This window comes from Rhinopithecus bieti, unplaced genomic scaffold (genome assembly GCF_001698545.2).
Source record: "Rhinopithecus bieti isolate Rb0 unplaced genomic scaffold, ASM169854v2 scaffold_9581, whole genome shotgun sequence".
Classification (NCBI taxonomy): domain Eukaryota; kingdom Metazoa; phylum Chordata; class Mammalia; order Primates; family Cercopithecidae; genus Rhinopithecus; species Rhinopithecus bieti.
Window position 1 is genome coordinate 3,683,640 of NW_016806413.1, and position 17,039 is coordinate 3,700,678.

General features: G+C 39.6%; 1 protein-coding gene across 2 annotated transcripts; it reads right to left on the minus strand.

Annotated features, from left to right (window-relative positions):
* Positions 1–3,508: 3,508 nt before the first annotated feature.
* KRABD1 (KRAB domain containing 1) lies at positions 3,509–10,110 on the minus strand. 2 transcript variants are annotated; one of them, XM_017876336.1, is made up of 5 exons: positions 9,987–10,109; positions 7,543–7,625; positions 4,939–5,065; positions 4,224–4,337; positions 3,509–3,763 (listed from the first exon to the last, which is right to left on the minus strand). In XM_017876336.1, the coding sequence occupies exons 2-5, from the start codon at positions 7,576–7,578 to the stop codon at positions 3,654–3,656; spliced, it is 387 nt and encodes a 128-aa protein (XP_017731825.1). In that variant the 5' UTR covers positions 7,579–7,625; positions 9,987–10,109; the 3' UTR covers positions 3,509–3,653. The 2 variants fall into 2 exon arrangements, with proteins under 2 accessions (XP_017731825.1, XP_017731824.1); XM_017876335.1 differs by having other exon boundaries at positions 3,513–3,763; positions 4,224–4,340; positions 9,987–10,110.
* Positions 10,111–17,039: the final 6,929 nt, after the last annotated feature.

Consider the following 17,039-nt stretch of genomic DNA (forward strand, 5'->3'; position numbering starts at 1 on the left):
AAAGTAAAACGGAGGACCGGTTCCCATTTACTACTATGTTACAGCCTCCTATGAGGTCAAGGCATAAACACCTCTCTAAAAAGTCCATTTCTGGCAGCAATATCTTCAGTTTCTATTTGAATCCTTCTCTTCCTGAGTTGAGTGAACTCACTCACTTCTGCCATTCTTATAATGTACTCAAATGATCATGCTATATATTCATTTACAGTGGAAATATATTCATATTTCCTGACCTTTTTTCATCTAATCGTTGCTTCTTACCCTTGCTACAACAGACAAAAACAGAAACCTATGTCCACCACAGGGTATAAAATTGAGCAGCAAGAGTGCTGTGGCCATCTACAGAAAGGTAAAAATGCAAAATGGAGGAGGGTGCAAGTTAAGACTGAATGTAAAAGGCAGTATGAAATTTACAAAGGGCAAAGGGCCTATGTAAGTCCAGGAAAGATCACAGAAAGGACAGAAGTGATGATGGCACTTGGGGGAGCTCTAGTGTAGTTTTTCTGACACTGAAAAGTCTGAACTGTGACTGCAATGTTTGTCCCACACATCAGATTTATAGAAAATCTGTATACCTGGTCCTTGCAGATGCGTTTCATGCTGAGAACTAACACTAATATTTCTTTCTGATTTCTTTTGTAGATGGTTTGTCTTTTCTACATGAAGTTTCTCATTATTGATTACCTCCTTCACAGAACCTTTCTCATTTTTATTTATTTCATCCCTTGTGAAATTTTTTTTATGTCTCGCTAACTTGCCCTCTGATCTGCAAATTATCTTGAATATCAGGTCCCCCTCTCAGATATTCACCTGATACCATGCCACAAGATTTGCGTTTATCAGAAAGTGTTTTGATGTCAGATGCTCATTCTCAGCCGAGGTTTGTCCACCTGATTAGAGAAGAAGAAATACAAATACCCACCTCTCAGCAATGCTAGAGGGAAGTATACCAGAAGTTAGCAAACATTTCTTGTAAACGACTAGATATTAAATATTTTAGGCTCTTCAGGCCATACAATTTCTGTTGCAAGTACTCAACCTTATCATTGTAATGTGAATGCAGACATAGACAAAACATAATGAATGAACATAACTGTATTTCAATAAAACTTCATTTATAGACACGGAAATTTGAATTTCAAAAAATTTTCATGTGTTACAAAATATTCTTCTTTTGATTTCTTTCAGCCACTAAAAATTCAACCATTCTTATTTCACAGGTCATCTACAAAAAGACCAGTGGTAGGCCAGATTTTGGCCTATGGGTCATAGTTTGCCTGAACTAATCAGCAACTAAGATTAATATGTCCTATTATTACACAGCTTTTGTGTCCTTATAAAATGTTTTTCTTTAAAGACACAAGGTCTCACTCTGTCACCCAGGACTAAGTACAGTAGGGTGATCACAGCCCACTGAAGCCTTGAACTCCTGGGCTCAAGTAATCCTCCTGCCTTAGCCTCTTGAGTAGCTGGAACTACAGGCATGTAACACCACACCTGGCTAATGGTATGTTTTCAGAGATGGGGGTCTTACTATGTTGCCCATGCTGGTCTCAAACTCCTATCTTCAAGCAATCCTTCTGCTATAGCCTTCCAAGTAGCAGGGATTACAGATATGAGCCATCACACCTGAAATGCCTTTAGAATATTTAGGGAATAAAGTGAGAAAAGGAAAAGTCTTGAATCCCAAGAGAGAAGAGAAAGCTTTATCAGAGTTTAGAAGTCCAAAGAGAGTTCAAGATGAAAAGATAGCTAAGAAGATAGGAGAAATCAAAAAGGGAATGTCATGGGCTATGGGAATGAGCAGTAGTGTAAAAATACCAACAACAAATAAGGATGGGAACATGAAACAGAGGACTCAGATACAGTAGGGAAAGAATGGAGACATAATTGGGAGGCATAAAGTTAGGAGAGAATCTCTTAATTAAGTGAAAAACAACAAAAAATATCAAATAACTCTGTATAAAGTGTTATGGCATAAATGAGAAAAGTATTATATTATTCCTGCTGTCAGAAAGCCTGTAACTTCCTTGGGAAAGATAATATACATACTATAGTTAGAGAACATAGCACTGGATTTGGAGAATGCATATCTAACCCACCACCCAAAATAACCACTCATGAATCATAACGTCACTAAGTCTTTGCCAAAGACTAGCCAATGAAATCCAGCAGTATAAGGATTGTACATTACTGACTATGATTTATCCAAGGAATGGAGGGTGGGGTTCAACACACCAAAATCAATCAATGTAATGTATACCATATTAATAGAACACAGGAAAGAACCAAATTTATCAGTCACAGAATATCATTTCACAAACTAACACCCTTCCACGACAAGAACTCAACAAATTAGCAACTTGATAACTTGATAAAGAGCATTTACAAGAAAATCATAGCTAACACCATACTTACTGGTAAAAGACTGAATGCTTTCCCCATAAGATCAAGAATAAGACAAGAACGTCCACTCTTGCAACTTGTATCCAACATTGTGCTCAAGGTTCTAGCCAGAGTAATCAGGCAAGAAAAAAAGTAAAAGGCATTCAGATTAGAAAGGAAGAGTTTGTAAAACTCTATTTGCAGATGACATAATTTTGTATATAGAAAATACAAAGAAATTCACCAAAATTCAAAACTGTTGTGCTTCAAAGGACAGTATTAGGAAAGTGAAAAGACAATTCACAAAGTGGGATGAAATATTCGTAAACCATGTATCTGACACGGATTTAGTATCCAGATGTCAAAACTCTTAAAACACAAAAATAAAAGTAACCAATTTTAAAATATGCACAGTTTGAAAAGACATTTCTCCAAAGAAGATACATAAATGGCCAATAAGCACATTGAAAGACTCTCAATGTCATTAGTCACTGGAGAAATGCAAATAAAAACTACAGTGAGACAGCACTTCACATCACCAGGATGCCTACAGCCAAAAAGGTAGACAATATTAAGTGTTTGTGAGGATGTGAAGAATTAGGAACCCTTATACATTGCTGGAGGAAATGTAAATTGGTATAGCCACTTCGGAAAAAGTTTTGGCATTCCTCGAAATGTTATACAAAGAGTTACCATAAGACCCAACAAGTATCTATCTAGAATATGTACCCATGAGAAAACACATTTGCATTATAACTTGTGTACTACTATACTGATGCATGTTACAAAATGGATTAACCTTGAAAACATTATGTTAAGTGAAAGCCAGTGGCAAAAGGCCATATGTTGTATGACTGCATTAATACCAACTATCCCTAATGAGAAAATTTATGGAAACAAAAAGTAGATAGGTAGTTGCATAAAACCAAGAGTTGGGGTTGGGTATGGTGAATAATTCCTAATAGATAGAAGTTTCTAAAGATCTAAAAGTAGACTGTGGCATGCCTGCACAACTCTGTGAATATTCTAAATACCACTTAATTGTATACTTTAAATGGGTGAATTGTATGATTTGTGAATTATATCTCCACAAAGCTGTTTAAAAAAGGACATGAGAGCCTGCTTTGTACATCAAAATGAGTTATTTTAATGAATGAAAAACATTAAATCTACCAGTCTATAGAAAAAGAAAACGTGTGTTTGACATCGTTTAAGGTGGCTCTTACATCAACTCCTTACTTGGAAAACTGGTATTTAAATATCAAGAATTAAGCCTTTCTCCTGTCTTCCCAGCATTGACGATTCTGAAAAATCTTTGATACTATTGTACGTAACACCACTTTAGCTAAGTAAGTATATCTTCTTAGTTCCAAGTATCCTAGAGGGGAGGAAAATCATAACTGTAAGCTACCTTAAAATATTTCAGTATAAAATTATTTAAAATTTTTAATATATTAGTTTTCATGAAAATAAAATAAATTTTCTACTTGTTCTATTGGTCAGTGGACAAGATAGTACTGCACCAAGTTTATCAATTTTGTAAAACTGGAGAAACTGGAAAAAAGTGATCACAAATAACTTGAAAGTATTTAGAAAAACTGTTCCACATACCCCAAGAGATAAAAGCATCCCAGTGTGTGAAATACAGAAGCAGAGTGTTGTGCACTACACTTTAAAGGGATGGGAAGCTACGAATAACACACCAGTCAGGAAGAATGTGATCGAGGATCCCAGTGTACTCCATGATGCTAGGCACAGAGAACACACACCTTTCATTTTGATGAAATGAAGGCAAAGGAAGAGACAAAGCTGGAGAAGATCCCTCTTGCTTAACTCACCTATCAGGCCTGCTCTCCAGTCACTCCTGCTTAGGACTCCCTGTGGCTGAATGAAACAGGACTCTTTCCCTTGCTCCAGATGAGAGACCAAAGCTGGTTTGGAAGTGGGCGGCACTGCTTGAAAAGAAGAAAACATAACAGAATAATGAGCATAGTCATAGGGGTCAAACTCAAGCCCACAGCCGCAAGAACAAGCAAGGGAGGTGAGGAGGGTAATTCCTGGGTGAGCTATAGAAGAGGTACCCTAAAGAGGTACTGAGAGGGATCCTGGGAAGAAGAGTCAGGATGGTTCTTCCAAGGACGCCTGAAATACCCTGGAAGGCAGATTTCTATTTAAAGGGCAACAAGATTTTTTACCTTGTCAGAGGATGAAAATCTGCCACTATGGGAAAAAGACAAATGGCTCCTAGGAGTAACTCCCAGAGGGAGAAAAAGTGGCTGGGTTCTCTCAAGATAAATTGGAGGTTCAAAACTAGGCTAAGGGTATCACTATATAGCTCAAGCCCTACTGTACTCAGAATCACCTCTGAGGCAGGTAGGGAAGGAGGGCAGCTTTTACGACAGAAAAAGAAGGAAAGCCCTTTGCAGGTCAATAGACACCAGGGCTTTCTATACCTGGCAACCTCTGACATCACTATTTGGGGTCAGCTAATAATTATAAAAGAGCCCTTCAACCTGAGGGCCCAGGCAGAAACCAACAGCAGAGAGGTCTTACCTACAAAGGCCACAGCCTCATAGTTCTCCAGCATCACATCCCTGTACAAGGCCCTCTCGGCAGGCATCATGATGGCCCATTCCTTCGTAGTGAAGTACACAGCCACGTCCTCAAAAGCCACTGATTCCTGAAATGACAAGTTCCTACTTTCCCAGACCTCAGTACTTTGGTGATGGTCAAATCTGTCAATGAGACACCTGAGAAGGGCACCTATAATGATACGTATTCAGTATTGGGTCCTTCACATGCCCACAGAGTTTTTGTGTAAAATCTAGGTGTGGAGGAAGAAGATATAGAATTAAAGGTAGCCAGTCAGAGTTCTGGATACTTTCCCAGTAAGAACCAAGTACACCTCCACTATGAGCTTCTAAACATGTGACCTCCACACAGACACTGAACCTGCTGCATAGGATCTGGGTTTGGGCCTGAGCATAGAAGTGCGCATGTGGAAGGAGAACTGACCCCTGAACATAGCTGTCAGCTTAGCTCTAAGCCCCTCCCTAATTTGTGTATATCCCAGTGATTATTTCGGTTACTCATATTACTCCATTTCCCAATTCTACTTTCATTCTAATCCTTCTTTTTTGCCTGTCTCCTTGCCCACTACCCCAACCACAAAGCTCTCCGATCAGTCAATGAACTCCCACCCGCAGCCTGTCTTCATACAGAGGTAGTGAGGTTAGAGAGGCATAGGAAAATACTGCTTACTTGAGAAAGCCTATGGTGGTGCATAAGGCTCAAGATAGGCCTAAAAAGGTGGCTATTTCAAGTTTTTAAGCCCTAGAGTGAAGCTCTGTATTTCAGAAATAGAGCTTTAGTGGAAATGGTCTTAACTTGGAGAATGAGATTAAGGGAACCTAAAATCTAAGGGATTTTAAAAACAGACACAGACGTATATGTTCACCAAATGTATGACAAAGTAACCAGAGCAATTCAGTGGATAAAAGATTTTTCAATACACAATCCTGAATCAATTGGATATGTGTATGGAGGGAAAAAGAACTTTTGACCCATGCCTCACACCTTTAATTTGAGATGAATCACACACCTAAGTATAAAGGTAAAACAATAAATCTTCTAGAAGAAAACACAGAAGAACATCTTCATGATGTCTGAGTAAGAAAAGATTTCTTATACAAAACAAACTGATATACTGGACTTCATTAAAAGTAAAATCTGTTTATCAAAAGATACCATTAGGAGAGTGAAAATGCAAGCCACTGACTGGGAGAAGTTACTTAATAACACATATATCTGACAAAGGACTTATAATAAATAAGAAACAATGCAACTTAGGAGGAAAAAGGGTACAGTGTAATAAAAAATATGAAAAAAAATCTGAACAGGGAGTTCACATAAGAGGATATGTCAATAAACCTATGAAATGGTGCTCAGCATCACTGCTTACTACAGATGAGGAAATTTTTAAAACCCCAATGAGATACCACAAACAAGTGACAAGTATTGGTAAGGATGTGGAGCAACTGTACACTGCTGATAGAAATATAAATTGGGGCTGGGCGCGGTGGCTCAAGCCTGTAATCCCAGCACTTTGGGAGGCAGAGGCGGGCGGATCACAAGGTCAGGAGATCGAGACCATCCTGGCTAACATGGTGAAACCCCGTCTCTACTAAAAAATACAAAAAAACTAGCCAGGCGAGGTGGCGGGCGCCTGTAGTCCCAGCTACTCGGGAGGCTGAGGCAAGAGAATGGCGTGAACCCGGGGAGGCGGAGCTTGCAGGTGAGCTCGAGATCTGGCCAGTGCACTCCAGCTTGGGTGACAGAGCGAGACTCCGTCTCAAAAAAAAAAGAAAGAAATATATATATACCGTATATACTATAACTATATATATATATATATATATGTATATATAAATTGGAAGAATCATTTCAGAAAATTGTTGGGCAGCATCTACTAAAACTAACCAAATGTATACTCTATGAGCTGGCAATTTTACTCAAAGAGACATACCCAAGAGAAATAAGCATCTATGTCCACAAAAAGACAAGAATGTTCACTGCATTCTTATTCATGGTAGCCCAAAATGGGAACAACCAAAAGTCCATCCACAATAGAATGAATAAAATGTGCTATTATCACAAAATGAAAAACTACTCAGTAGTGAAAAAGAACAAATCACCACTGTGTGCAGTCAGTGAAGTTCACAGACATAATGTTGAACAAAAGAAGGCAGATACAAAACAATGCATGTTTAATGATTCCACTTATACGAAGTTCAAGAACAAACAAAACTTTCCCATGGTGACAGAGGTCAGAATAGTGGTTAACTTTGGGATGAGTAGTGGATTGCTTGGGAGGCAGTATGAAACGGCCTTTTGGGGTGCTAATAATGTTCTATGTGTTTCTATGAGTGAGGTCATACAAGTGTACATAGTTCTAAAAAGTGAGCTATACTGTTAAGACTTGTGTTATATAAGTTAAACCTCAATGAGAAATGTGTGTATATATATATGCATATATAAAAGTATGTTATATATTTATGTAAATGTGTAAATATAGATATTTCTATGTATGTATCTAATAAACATATATGTATATACACACAGGGATACGTACAGAGACAGAAAAAAGCAGCAGCTCACCTGGGGCCTGGTTGTTAAGGACACAGCTGTCATCATCTGACCTCTTTTATTCCTTTCTTGGGTAAAGATAAAAGTCTCAGATGCTGAAGGTGAAGAAAAAAACATTAATGGCGATAACTTTGTTGACCATAAGTCCTACATACAACCTCTGACCCATCCTGTTCTGAAGGCTATATAAATAACTGTTCATTAGTTATTGTTTATTATCAGTCTCACAAAGGCGAGATAGCAGGCACACAGAGAAATGCAAAAAGGAGGTAGAAACATCCAAGGAATGAGTGATTAAAAAGTGGACTGAGAAAACTGTAATTTCAGCTAATCCAGAGAAGATATCACAGGAAAGAAAACAGAAAAGGAAACTAAGGTAGACGGTGGACAGAATGTTATAGGCGGAAAAGAAAGTCGGAATTCTGAACAGTTAAGATCCCTGAAATCCATATAGTACAGATAAGAATGAGTTATATAAAAGAAATCCATTAAACACTGTAAGACCTCAGCATGTTTTTCCTCCTATGCTACTTAATATTAGAACAAGACCGTTTCTATGACTGAAGTAATAAAAGTTTAACAGACTTTGAAAATAGTTATTAGGAATATTCTGATGTCTCCCTACTACTATTTTTCCCCTAAATACAAGATATTCAGTTTTACAAAGGTGTTGGGAGTGGGTAATGAGAAAGAACACACTACCATATTAAAAGAATCCATCAACTTCATAATATGTCCCAAATACTCCAAGTTCCAAATGTTATAGTATAAGGAAACAAAACAATTTCATTTCTAAACTAGTTCCAACTCTCATTCTGGGTCATTTAATTAGTTCATCATTAGGAAGTAAGTCTTTTGCCTTTCAAGAGTGAATCATCGATATTTATGCATTAAAGGCAACACCTGAAATACAAAGAGCTGCCAAGAGGTGGATCAAAGATATTCAAAAAGCATATAAACACATAAAAGTGCATGTACTCATAGACCTTAAAAACAACTTCCATTCCAACTCCGTATCTGCAGTTTGCCATAAGTCTTAGGGTACTGCAACAGCATCAGACAAAAGACTATAAAGCCAGTGCACTGCCCCTCCCTCCAATGACTCTTCTTAGTGAATCCAGAAAGCCATTCAGGAAGGTAGAGGAAGCTGAAGGTGTCAAAGAAACAGCTGTCAGGAGACGACAGAAACAGCATCTTGGAAGTTAACAGGGAGTCCAGTAAGAAGAAATATTTATGAGTGTAAAGAGAAGTACTTTAAAAGAAAACACAATGTAAACCTACACAAGTAATGCTGCTAAATTCATGGATGGTTTCTGTCCAAGGAAGGGTAACAAAAGCAGTGATTCATACTGAGTAAATAGGTAACCCTTGTAGTTGTGGTGTCTAATTCTCTAAAATCATGATACTGTAATTGTATCGGCAATAAATGTCCCTTACAGTGGATACTTAATAGGATTAGCACATCAAACAAAAGGACTTAAGCAAAAAGGTCTGATGTGCACAGCTGACAATCTGTGAAAGGGAAATCATCTGGAAATAGAACTACAACAGAGACCACCCTACAAAACACAAAACACTCCCTATGGAAGTGTCTTCCTACAGGGAAAACTATGTGGAGGTGAAGCATAAATAACAAGCCACATTGGAGAACAAGTCACGCTCCCAACATAGTTGACTAATGGCAGGGACATCGAATGTTAACCTATGAACCTTGACAATTAAATTATGACAGTGGAGTAAAAGTTCAGAGAATGTAATGAAAAGAATATAATGAACAATGTTAAGAGGTCAAGAAATCTTTCGACATCTCCAATCCTGTACATAGAAACTATGTTAAACACTAGACACATATTAGGTGCATGATGGATACGACTAGTCCTTTTAGATTTAACATTCATATGAGCCAATCCAAATCTCAGGGCTCCATATTTTCCAAAATGGGACATCCTGAGGACGGGTAAGGAATACATTTTAGTATTCTCAAATTTTTGGTTGCCCTACAACAGTAACAAGTTTCAAGACTGGTGTACACTATGCCAGGCGAAAATAACTGATCACCAACTGATTTTCTGTGACCAACTGAAAACGGGGAAACTGACAAGCTGAGGGGTAGGGTTGGGGTTTCCGCATCCGGGGCAAAGACAAGGGGGCTGGAGCAATCGAGGGGCGTGTTCTGTTGCTAGAAGGTTCTGGAGTGTGGACAGTTAAAACTTTTTGTGGGCTTCGAAGTTAACATGTGAATGTGTGTCAGTATCTGACTCTGAGTGGGCCACGGGCTACCCCGGGTACAGAGAAACGAGGGGGTGGGAGTCGCAGCCAGCGTTCCGGGCCTCTGCCAGCGCCCCGTCTCGACGCTACCGAGCCAAGCTCTGGGATCGGCATGCGGACCCCAGTACCAACAGTAGCCACGCCCGCCTCCCTCGTGGCCGTTTCCCGTCCTCCTCAGACCCGCTCACCGTGGGCTCCTGACGGCCTCTGCAGCTTTTCAGCGAGCAGAGATGGCGGGCGCCACTCGCCGATCCTCACAAACCGAAACCTCACGCGACACAAACAAAGGCGGTCCCGGAAGTGCGTCACCACACTGACTGGCCAAGCAACCCATACACTCTCTGGATTTCTCTCTAGGACTCCTGGAGGACCCCACATCTTGGTGCTTCCATCCTAATTCCCGCGAGGAAAAGGGCACGCTGGTGAGATAGGCTCTTGGCGTTCCTCTAGAGCCCAGTTCCGAGTCGAGGCACCTTGCTCGTGACACTGCATCATCCTGCCAACCTTGAATACTGGCTTCCAGTGCCTTTATTACTGTGCTGCAATAACTGCAACTACAAGTCTTACCCAGAATATGCAAGAAAATGTGAATGGTTATACGTTTTACTGATCTTGTTAAATTTAGCATTTGGATTGTTATAGCATAATCAAAGAATCACACATTATACAACCAGGACTTCTCTTGAATTGCTGTAATGATTGCACTCCTAGAATGTGATGTGTTTCAATGCTGCTGACGCCTCTCACTTCCATACATTACCACTAGCAGAGAGGATTAGCAATGGACCATGGGCAAAGTGAGAGTGGTCAATTTACCCAAGAAATATTCATCCCCTGTCCAGCACAGCTTAACACTGTCCCAGGAAAACAGCGTCACTGCATCAATCAGAGGTAAAAAAGGATACCTATCATGATGAGTAACCTGTTGAAAGCCCTTAGAGGATATAGGTGTGGCCACCCCAGAGAACTTCCTGACATGCTGTGCCAAAGCCTGTGGCGAGGGTAGAGTAACTGCCTTGATACTAGCAGTGAAAGGTGTGAAGAATAAGGGACATTTGCTCCCACCTCCATTGTCCTTGAGTGTTGTGTATCACATGACATCACTGTAGGAAGACAAATGAGCACAGGCTGACCTCACATCTGCTGCAGGGGTTTGCAGTCTACCCCTAATAGCCCAGAGCCCTGAATTCACCCTGTGCCTGACATAAGTGAGAGCCACCCAAAGTCACTGCTGGCACCGTTCTGGTAGCTCAGTTCCTTTTCTTTATTTTTCAGTGTTTTTAAAAGTGTGATTCTTTTTTAAAAATCAAGAAATTCACCTCAAGATGTAGAAAACTGAAAAGAGCATGGCCCCACCCTTACAACAACAAAAAACAGCCAGATAATCTAAAATTTTCTCTTGAACACATCAGAAAGCTAAGATCTGGGGACAAACAACTTAATCTAAAATCTGATGTAAGAGAGGCACTTTCAAGGAGAGATGGTTGTAAGCATGTTTTACATAGGACAGATGCCACTGGATGCCATGTAAGCTGTTAAGAAGAAATCAGCTAAAATGTATAGTGAGTTGCTGAGGTCCAAGTATTGGCTAGCCTGAGAATATAGAGACTACAGAACTCCTGTGAACCATAGACACAAGCAGAATTTCCACCCTCTTGTATATTCTTCTCTATGGACATCATCAAATGTGTGCACACACTCATACACACATACAATTGACAGTAAGGCAAGAAGAATCTTATGAAAACCTCCCCCCTAGAAAAGACCTGAATCCGCATCCAGGTCCTTCTGCCGTATTTCCCCTACAGAACAAAAGCCCTAAGCCTCTGAGGATGAAGAAGCAAATCCTGTCACCCTTAGGGACTGGTTGAGATCCAGTGGAACTGAGGGGAGGAAAGAGAACAAAAAGCTCTCTATTCATGAAGTAGGGGTAGAATTACATCCTGGGTCCAGACCATAGAGGTCTCCTACAGCTGGGGATAGGGCAACATCACTTAATAGACCCCACCCTTAAGTCTCAGAGACACAGTGCCTACCTAAGATTAAAGCTGAATCACCACAGAAAATGCCATCCCGCCTACCATCATCAAAATATCAAATGCTGAGTCACTAAGAACAGCAGTCTGCTGCTAGAAGAAGGATAAGAACATGGAGAAAGACCCCTCTCTGAGGCACAGGAATGAAGGGAAGGTCTCAAGGTGAGAGTGGTGCAAACACTAAGAAAATCTCCTTTAGCAAACCATCCCACACACTAAACTCAAGGTAATACTGGAATAATTCGAAGCCTGTGGATAACCATAGCAACAAAAACACCTAAACATAGTTTAACTCCTGATTAGATCAACTCGAGCCTCCACAATAAAGATCTACCAAAAGAAAAAGTATGCCTGTTTCATTTTTGCCTTTGTCGCTACATGTATTTGTGTGTATGTATGTGTATGTGCATATATGAGTGTATACTATATGTGTATAGTATGTGTATATAAATATATATACATACATGAATATTTGAATGCAGCCAGAGAAAAAAGACACATTACGTACAGAGAAACACAAATAAGAATTACAGCCAATTTTGCATCAGAAACCATGCAAGCCGGAGATAATGTAGTAACATCTTTAAAGTACTGATGGTAGGTCGGAGAAAGGTCAGGAACTCGTCAACCCAGAATTTTATATCCCGCAAAAATGTTTTTCAATAATGCAGGAGAAATAAAGATTTTTTCAGATAAACAAAACAAAATTCATTGCCACCAGATCTGTACCGTAAGAAATGTTAACAGGTGTTCTTCAGGCAGAATGAATATGATACCAGACAAAAACGTGGACGTACACAAATAAATAATGACATCTAGAAATGTAAAAACGTGGACGTACACAAATAAATAATGACATCTAGAAATGTCAAGAAATGAAAATAAATATAAAATTAACTTTCTTCTTATTTTAAAAATTACTCTAAAAGATAAGTCACTGTCAAAAGAAAAATAATATCAAGGTACTATGTTAATACCATATGTAAAAGTAAGACATGACAAAAAATAGCACAAATGTTGGGAGAGAAGGTTTGGCAGTTTGTGTTGCAAAACCCATACACTACATGAGAAGTGACATAATATTATTTGGAAATAGACTCTAATTATAGATATATATTGTAAGTTCTGAAAATATGCATTAAATTTTTCAGTAGAAATAATAAATCAATTATGGGGATAACACGGAATCACAGAAAATCCTCAATTTGAAAGATTTAAAAGAGAGGAAAAAAAAGAACAAATAGAACAAATATAAAACAATTAGCAAATGATAGATTTTAATTCAGTCGTATCAATAATTATATTAAAAGTAAGTGCTCTAAAGGCACTAATTAAAAGACAGAGGCCGGGCACAGTGGCTCACGCCTGTAATCCTGGCACTTTGGGAGGCTGAGGTGGGCAGATCACGAGGTCAGGGGTTCAAAACCAGCCTGGCCAACATGGTGAAACCCCGTCTCTACTGAAAATACAAAAATTAGCTGGGCATGATGGCACCTTCCTGTAATCCCAGGTACTCAGGAGGCTGAGGCAGGAGAATTACTTGAACCAGGACCAGGAGGCGGAGGTTGCACCACTGCACTCCAGCCTGGATGATAGAGCGAGACTCTGTCTCAAAAAAAAAAAAAGAGAAAGAATATAAGATTTGATTTTTTTAAAAATGCAAGAATCAACTGCATGCTGCATACAAGAAACATGCTTTAAATATAAACACATAGAAAATGTTAATTAAAAAGATGCATGAGGTTCTAGGTAAGATATAATTAGCCTCTTCTACCTAGTTGTTTCTACTAAACGCAGATCTAAAACTTGGGTGGAATGCATACAGTAGGTATTTGACTCTGAAAGGTAAATAGGAGCAAGCTGTTTGAGGAGGAACAGAAGTGAAAATACCACAAGATCGACACTGAGCTTACCATTTTTTCTTCTCATATTCCCTAGCCTGAACTGTATATAGCCCAAATTCTGGAAGTGTGCATCAGCAGAGACAGAAGTAAGGGAGAAGCCCTCGAGTTCTATAATAGCTCAAGGAGTGGAAAGTAGTCATCTGATGCTCTGGAAGAGGATAGAAATCCTCTGATTTCTTTGCTTTGTACTTCCATGCCCCAGTCCCAAGTAATCTGTGCTGGGGATAGAAGCAAGACTAATGGGTGTTGTCCAAAACCTAAAATTCAGAGAGAGTAAGAATCTTTCTCTCTGATCAGAGGAGCTGTGATCTCAAGAGGGTGAGAGAAACTCAAGCTGCTTTTTTTGTTTCTCTGTCCTCTCACTGCTTAGTGTGACCATAAGGGAGTAGCATACAGTTTCAATTGCAAAAAGTTTGTAACAGAGAGGGCTAGATAAAACCTCAGCTTTCTACCTGGAGGATCAGAAAAGAGGGGCAAGGGCCGGGCAAGGTGGCTCATACCTGTAATCTCAGCACTTTTGGAGGCTGAGGAAGGCAGATCACTGAAGGCCAGGAGTTTGAGACGAGCGTGGCCAACATGGCAAAACCCCATCTCTACCAAAAATACAAAAATTAGCTGGGTGTGGTGGCGGACCCCTATAATCCCAGCTACTTGAGAGGCTGAGGCATGAGAATCACTTGAGTCCAGGAGGTGGAGGTTGCAGTGAGCAAAGATCGTGCCACTGCACTCTGGCCTGGGCAATGAAGTGAGACTCTGTCTCAAAAAAAAAAAAAAAGAAAGAAAAGAAAAAAAAGAAGGAAGGAAGGAGGGAAGGAGGGAAGGAGGGAAGGAGGGAGGGAAGGAAGGAAGGAAGGAAGGAAGGAAGGAAGGAAGGAAGGAAGGAGAGAGAAAAGCACGAATAGACCAGAAACTACTAGCGAAATTTCAGAGAAAGTTGAGGTCAGTATGACAATTTGTTAAAGTTATTTATAAACTCCTGGGTTTACTTGTGAGCTACACATGCGTGGATGTGACCCCAAACAACATATGTAATATGTAATACATCACCTCCCAAACCCCAGAATGGCTCCTCGGTAGCCTGCACAGGGGACAGATATGGATAGTATTACAAAAGTTTTGAAAATGAACTGATATTAGGATAAAAAAAAAAAAATCAAACAAAAATGGCCAGATTTTGCACCCTGAGCCCAACAGGGTTGAATTACTGCTTTTTAAAAAATTAGCACTATACTTAAAATTTAAACATACTTACGGGTCTCATAATACAGCATTCAAAATGCTTAGGATACAATGCAAAACTACTTGGCATACAAAAAATATACCCAGAAAAAATATTGTTTCATCGAAGAAAACAATCAACAGATGCTAATGTTAAGATGACACAAATGTTAGAATTATCTCAAAATGATTTTAAAGCACCTATTACAAAAACATTCAAACAATTAAGAGTGGGCACTCTTGAAATGAATGGAAAGACAGAAAATCTCACCAAAGAAATAGAAAACAAAAGAACCAAATGAAAAATTTAGAACAAAAAAAAAAAAAAAAAACAAGAAACAAGAAACTCAGTGTATGAGCTCAACGGCAGAATGGAGAGGACAGAGGAAAATAACAGTGAACTTGCAGACATTCATAGAAATTATCTAATCTGAAAAACAGAGGAAAAAGATGAAAAATGCAAGGTGCCCTAGGGGCCTATGAGGACAATATCGAAAGGTCTAACATTCACATCGCCAGAGTCTCAGAAGGGGAAGAGAAAGAGTGTGGTGTAGAATGAATATCTGCAGAAACGAAGGCTGAAAACTTTCCAAATTTGGTGGAAAAACATAAACCTACAGATTCAAACTTGGTGAATTCCAAATAGTATAAATATAAACCCAGGCCTAAATACAGCAATAATCAAACTACAGAATAAAAACTATTTAAAAGCTGAGCGCAGTGTCTCATGCCTGTAATGCCAGCACTTTGGGAGGCCAAGGTGGGAGGATTGCTGAAGTCCAGGTGTTTGAGACCAGCCTGGGCAACATAGCATGATCCTGTCTCTACAGAAAAAATTTAAAAATTAGCTGGGAGTGGTAGCATATGCCTGTGTTCCCAGCTATTCAGGAGGCTGAGGTGGGAGAATTGCTTGAACCCAGGAGGTCAAGGCAGTGAACCATGATCTCACCACTGCACTCCAGCCTGACCAACAAAGTGAGACTCCATCTCAAAAGAAAGACATGTATTTAAGAAAAAGAAAAAGCTTGGAAGCAGTCAGAAAAAAAATGCATTATCTATAGGGGAACAATGATTCACATTACTCTAATTTTAAATGGAACAATATATTTTAAAGTGCTACAAGAAAAGAATTTAAGCGGAACAATTTTTTGTTTTGTTTTTTTTTTGAGACAAGGTCTCACTCTGTCACCCAGAGTGGAGTGCAGTGGCACGATCTTGGCTCACTGCATCCTCCGCCTCTCAGGTTGAAGTGATCCTTCCACCTCAGCCTCCCGAGTAGCTGAGACTACAGGCATGCACCACCACCCCTGGTTAATTTTTGTATTTTTTGTAGAGACAGGGTTTCACCATGTTGGCTGGGTTGGTTTGAACTCCTCACCTCAAGTGATCCACCCTCCTCAGCCTCCCAAAGTGTTGGGATTACAGGTGTGAACCACCATGCCTGGCCATAAATGGAACAATATTTTTAAAGTGCTAAAAGAACTGTCCAACCCAAAATTCTATGTTCAGTGAAAACATCCTTCAGTCAGAAAAATACAATGCATTATTTATAGAGGAATGTTGATTCACATTACTCTAATTTTAAATGGAACAATATTTTAAAGTGCAAAAAGAAAAGAATTGTAAACCCAAAATTTTATGTTAAGTAAAAATATCCAAGGGCCAGGTACAATGGCCCACGCCTGTAATCCCAGCATTTTGGGAGGCCAAGGCCGGTGGATCACGTGAGGTCAGGAGTTCAAGACCAGCCTCACCAACATGACAAAATCCTATCTCTACTAAAAATACAAAAGTTAGCCGGGCATGGTGGCAGGTGCTTATAATCCCAGCTACTTGCGAGGCTGAGGCAGGAAAATCGCTTGAACCCAGGAGGTGGAGTTTGCAGTGAGCGGAGATCGTACCACTGCACTCCAGCCTGGGCGACAAAGCAGGACTCTGTCTCAAAAAAAGAAAAGAGAAAAGAAAAGAAAAGATCCTTCAGGATATTTTCAATGTTTTACTTTTTCAGGGAGGTCTTACTCTGACAAACATTTAAAAATAGCAAACCCAGGCTGGGCACGGTGGCTCACACCTGTAATCCCAA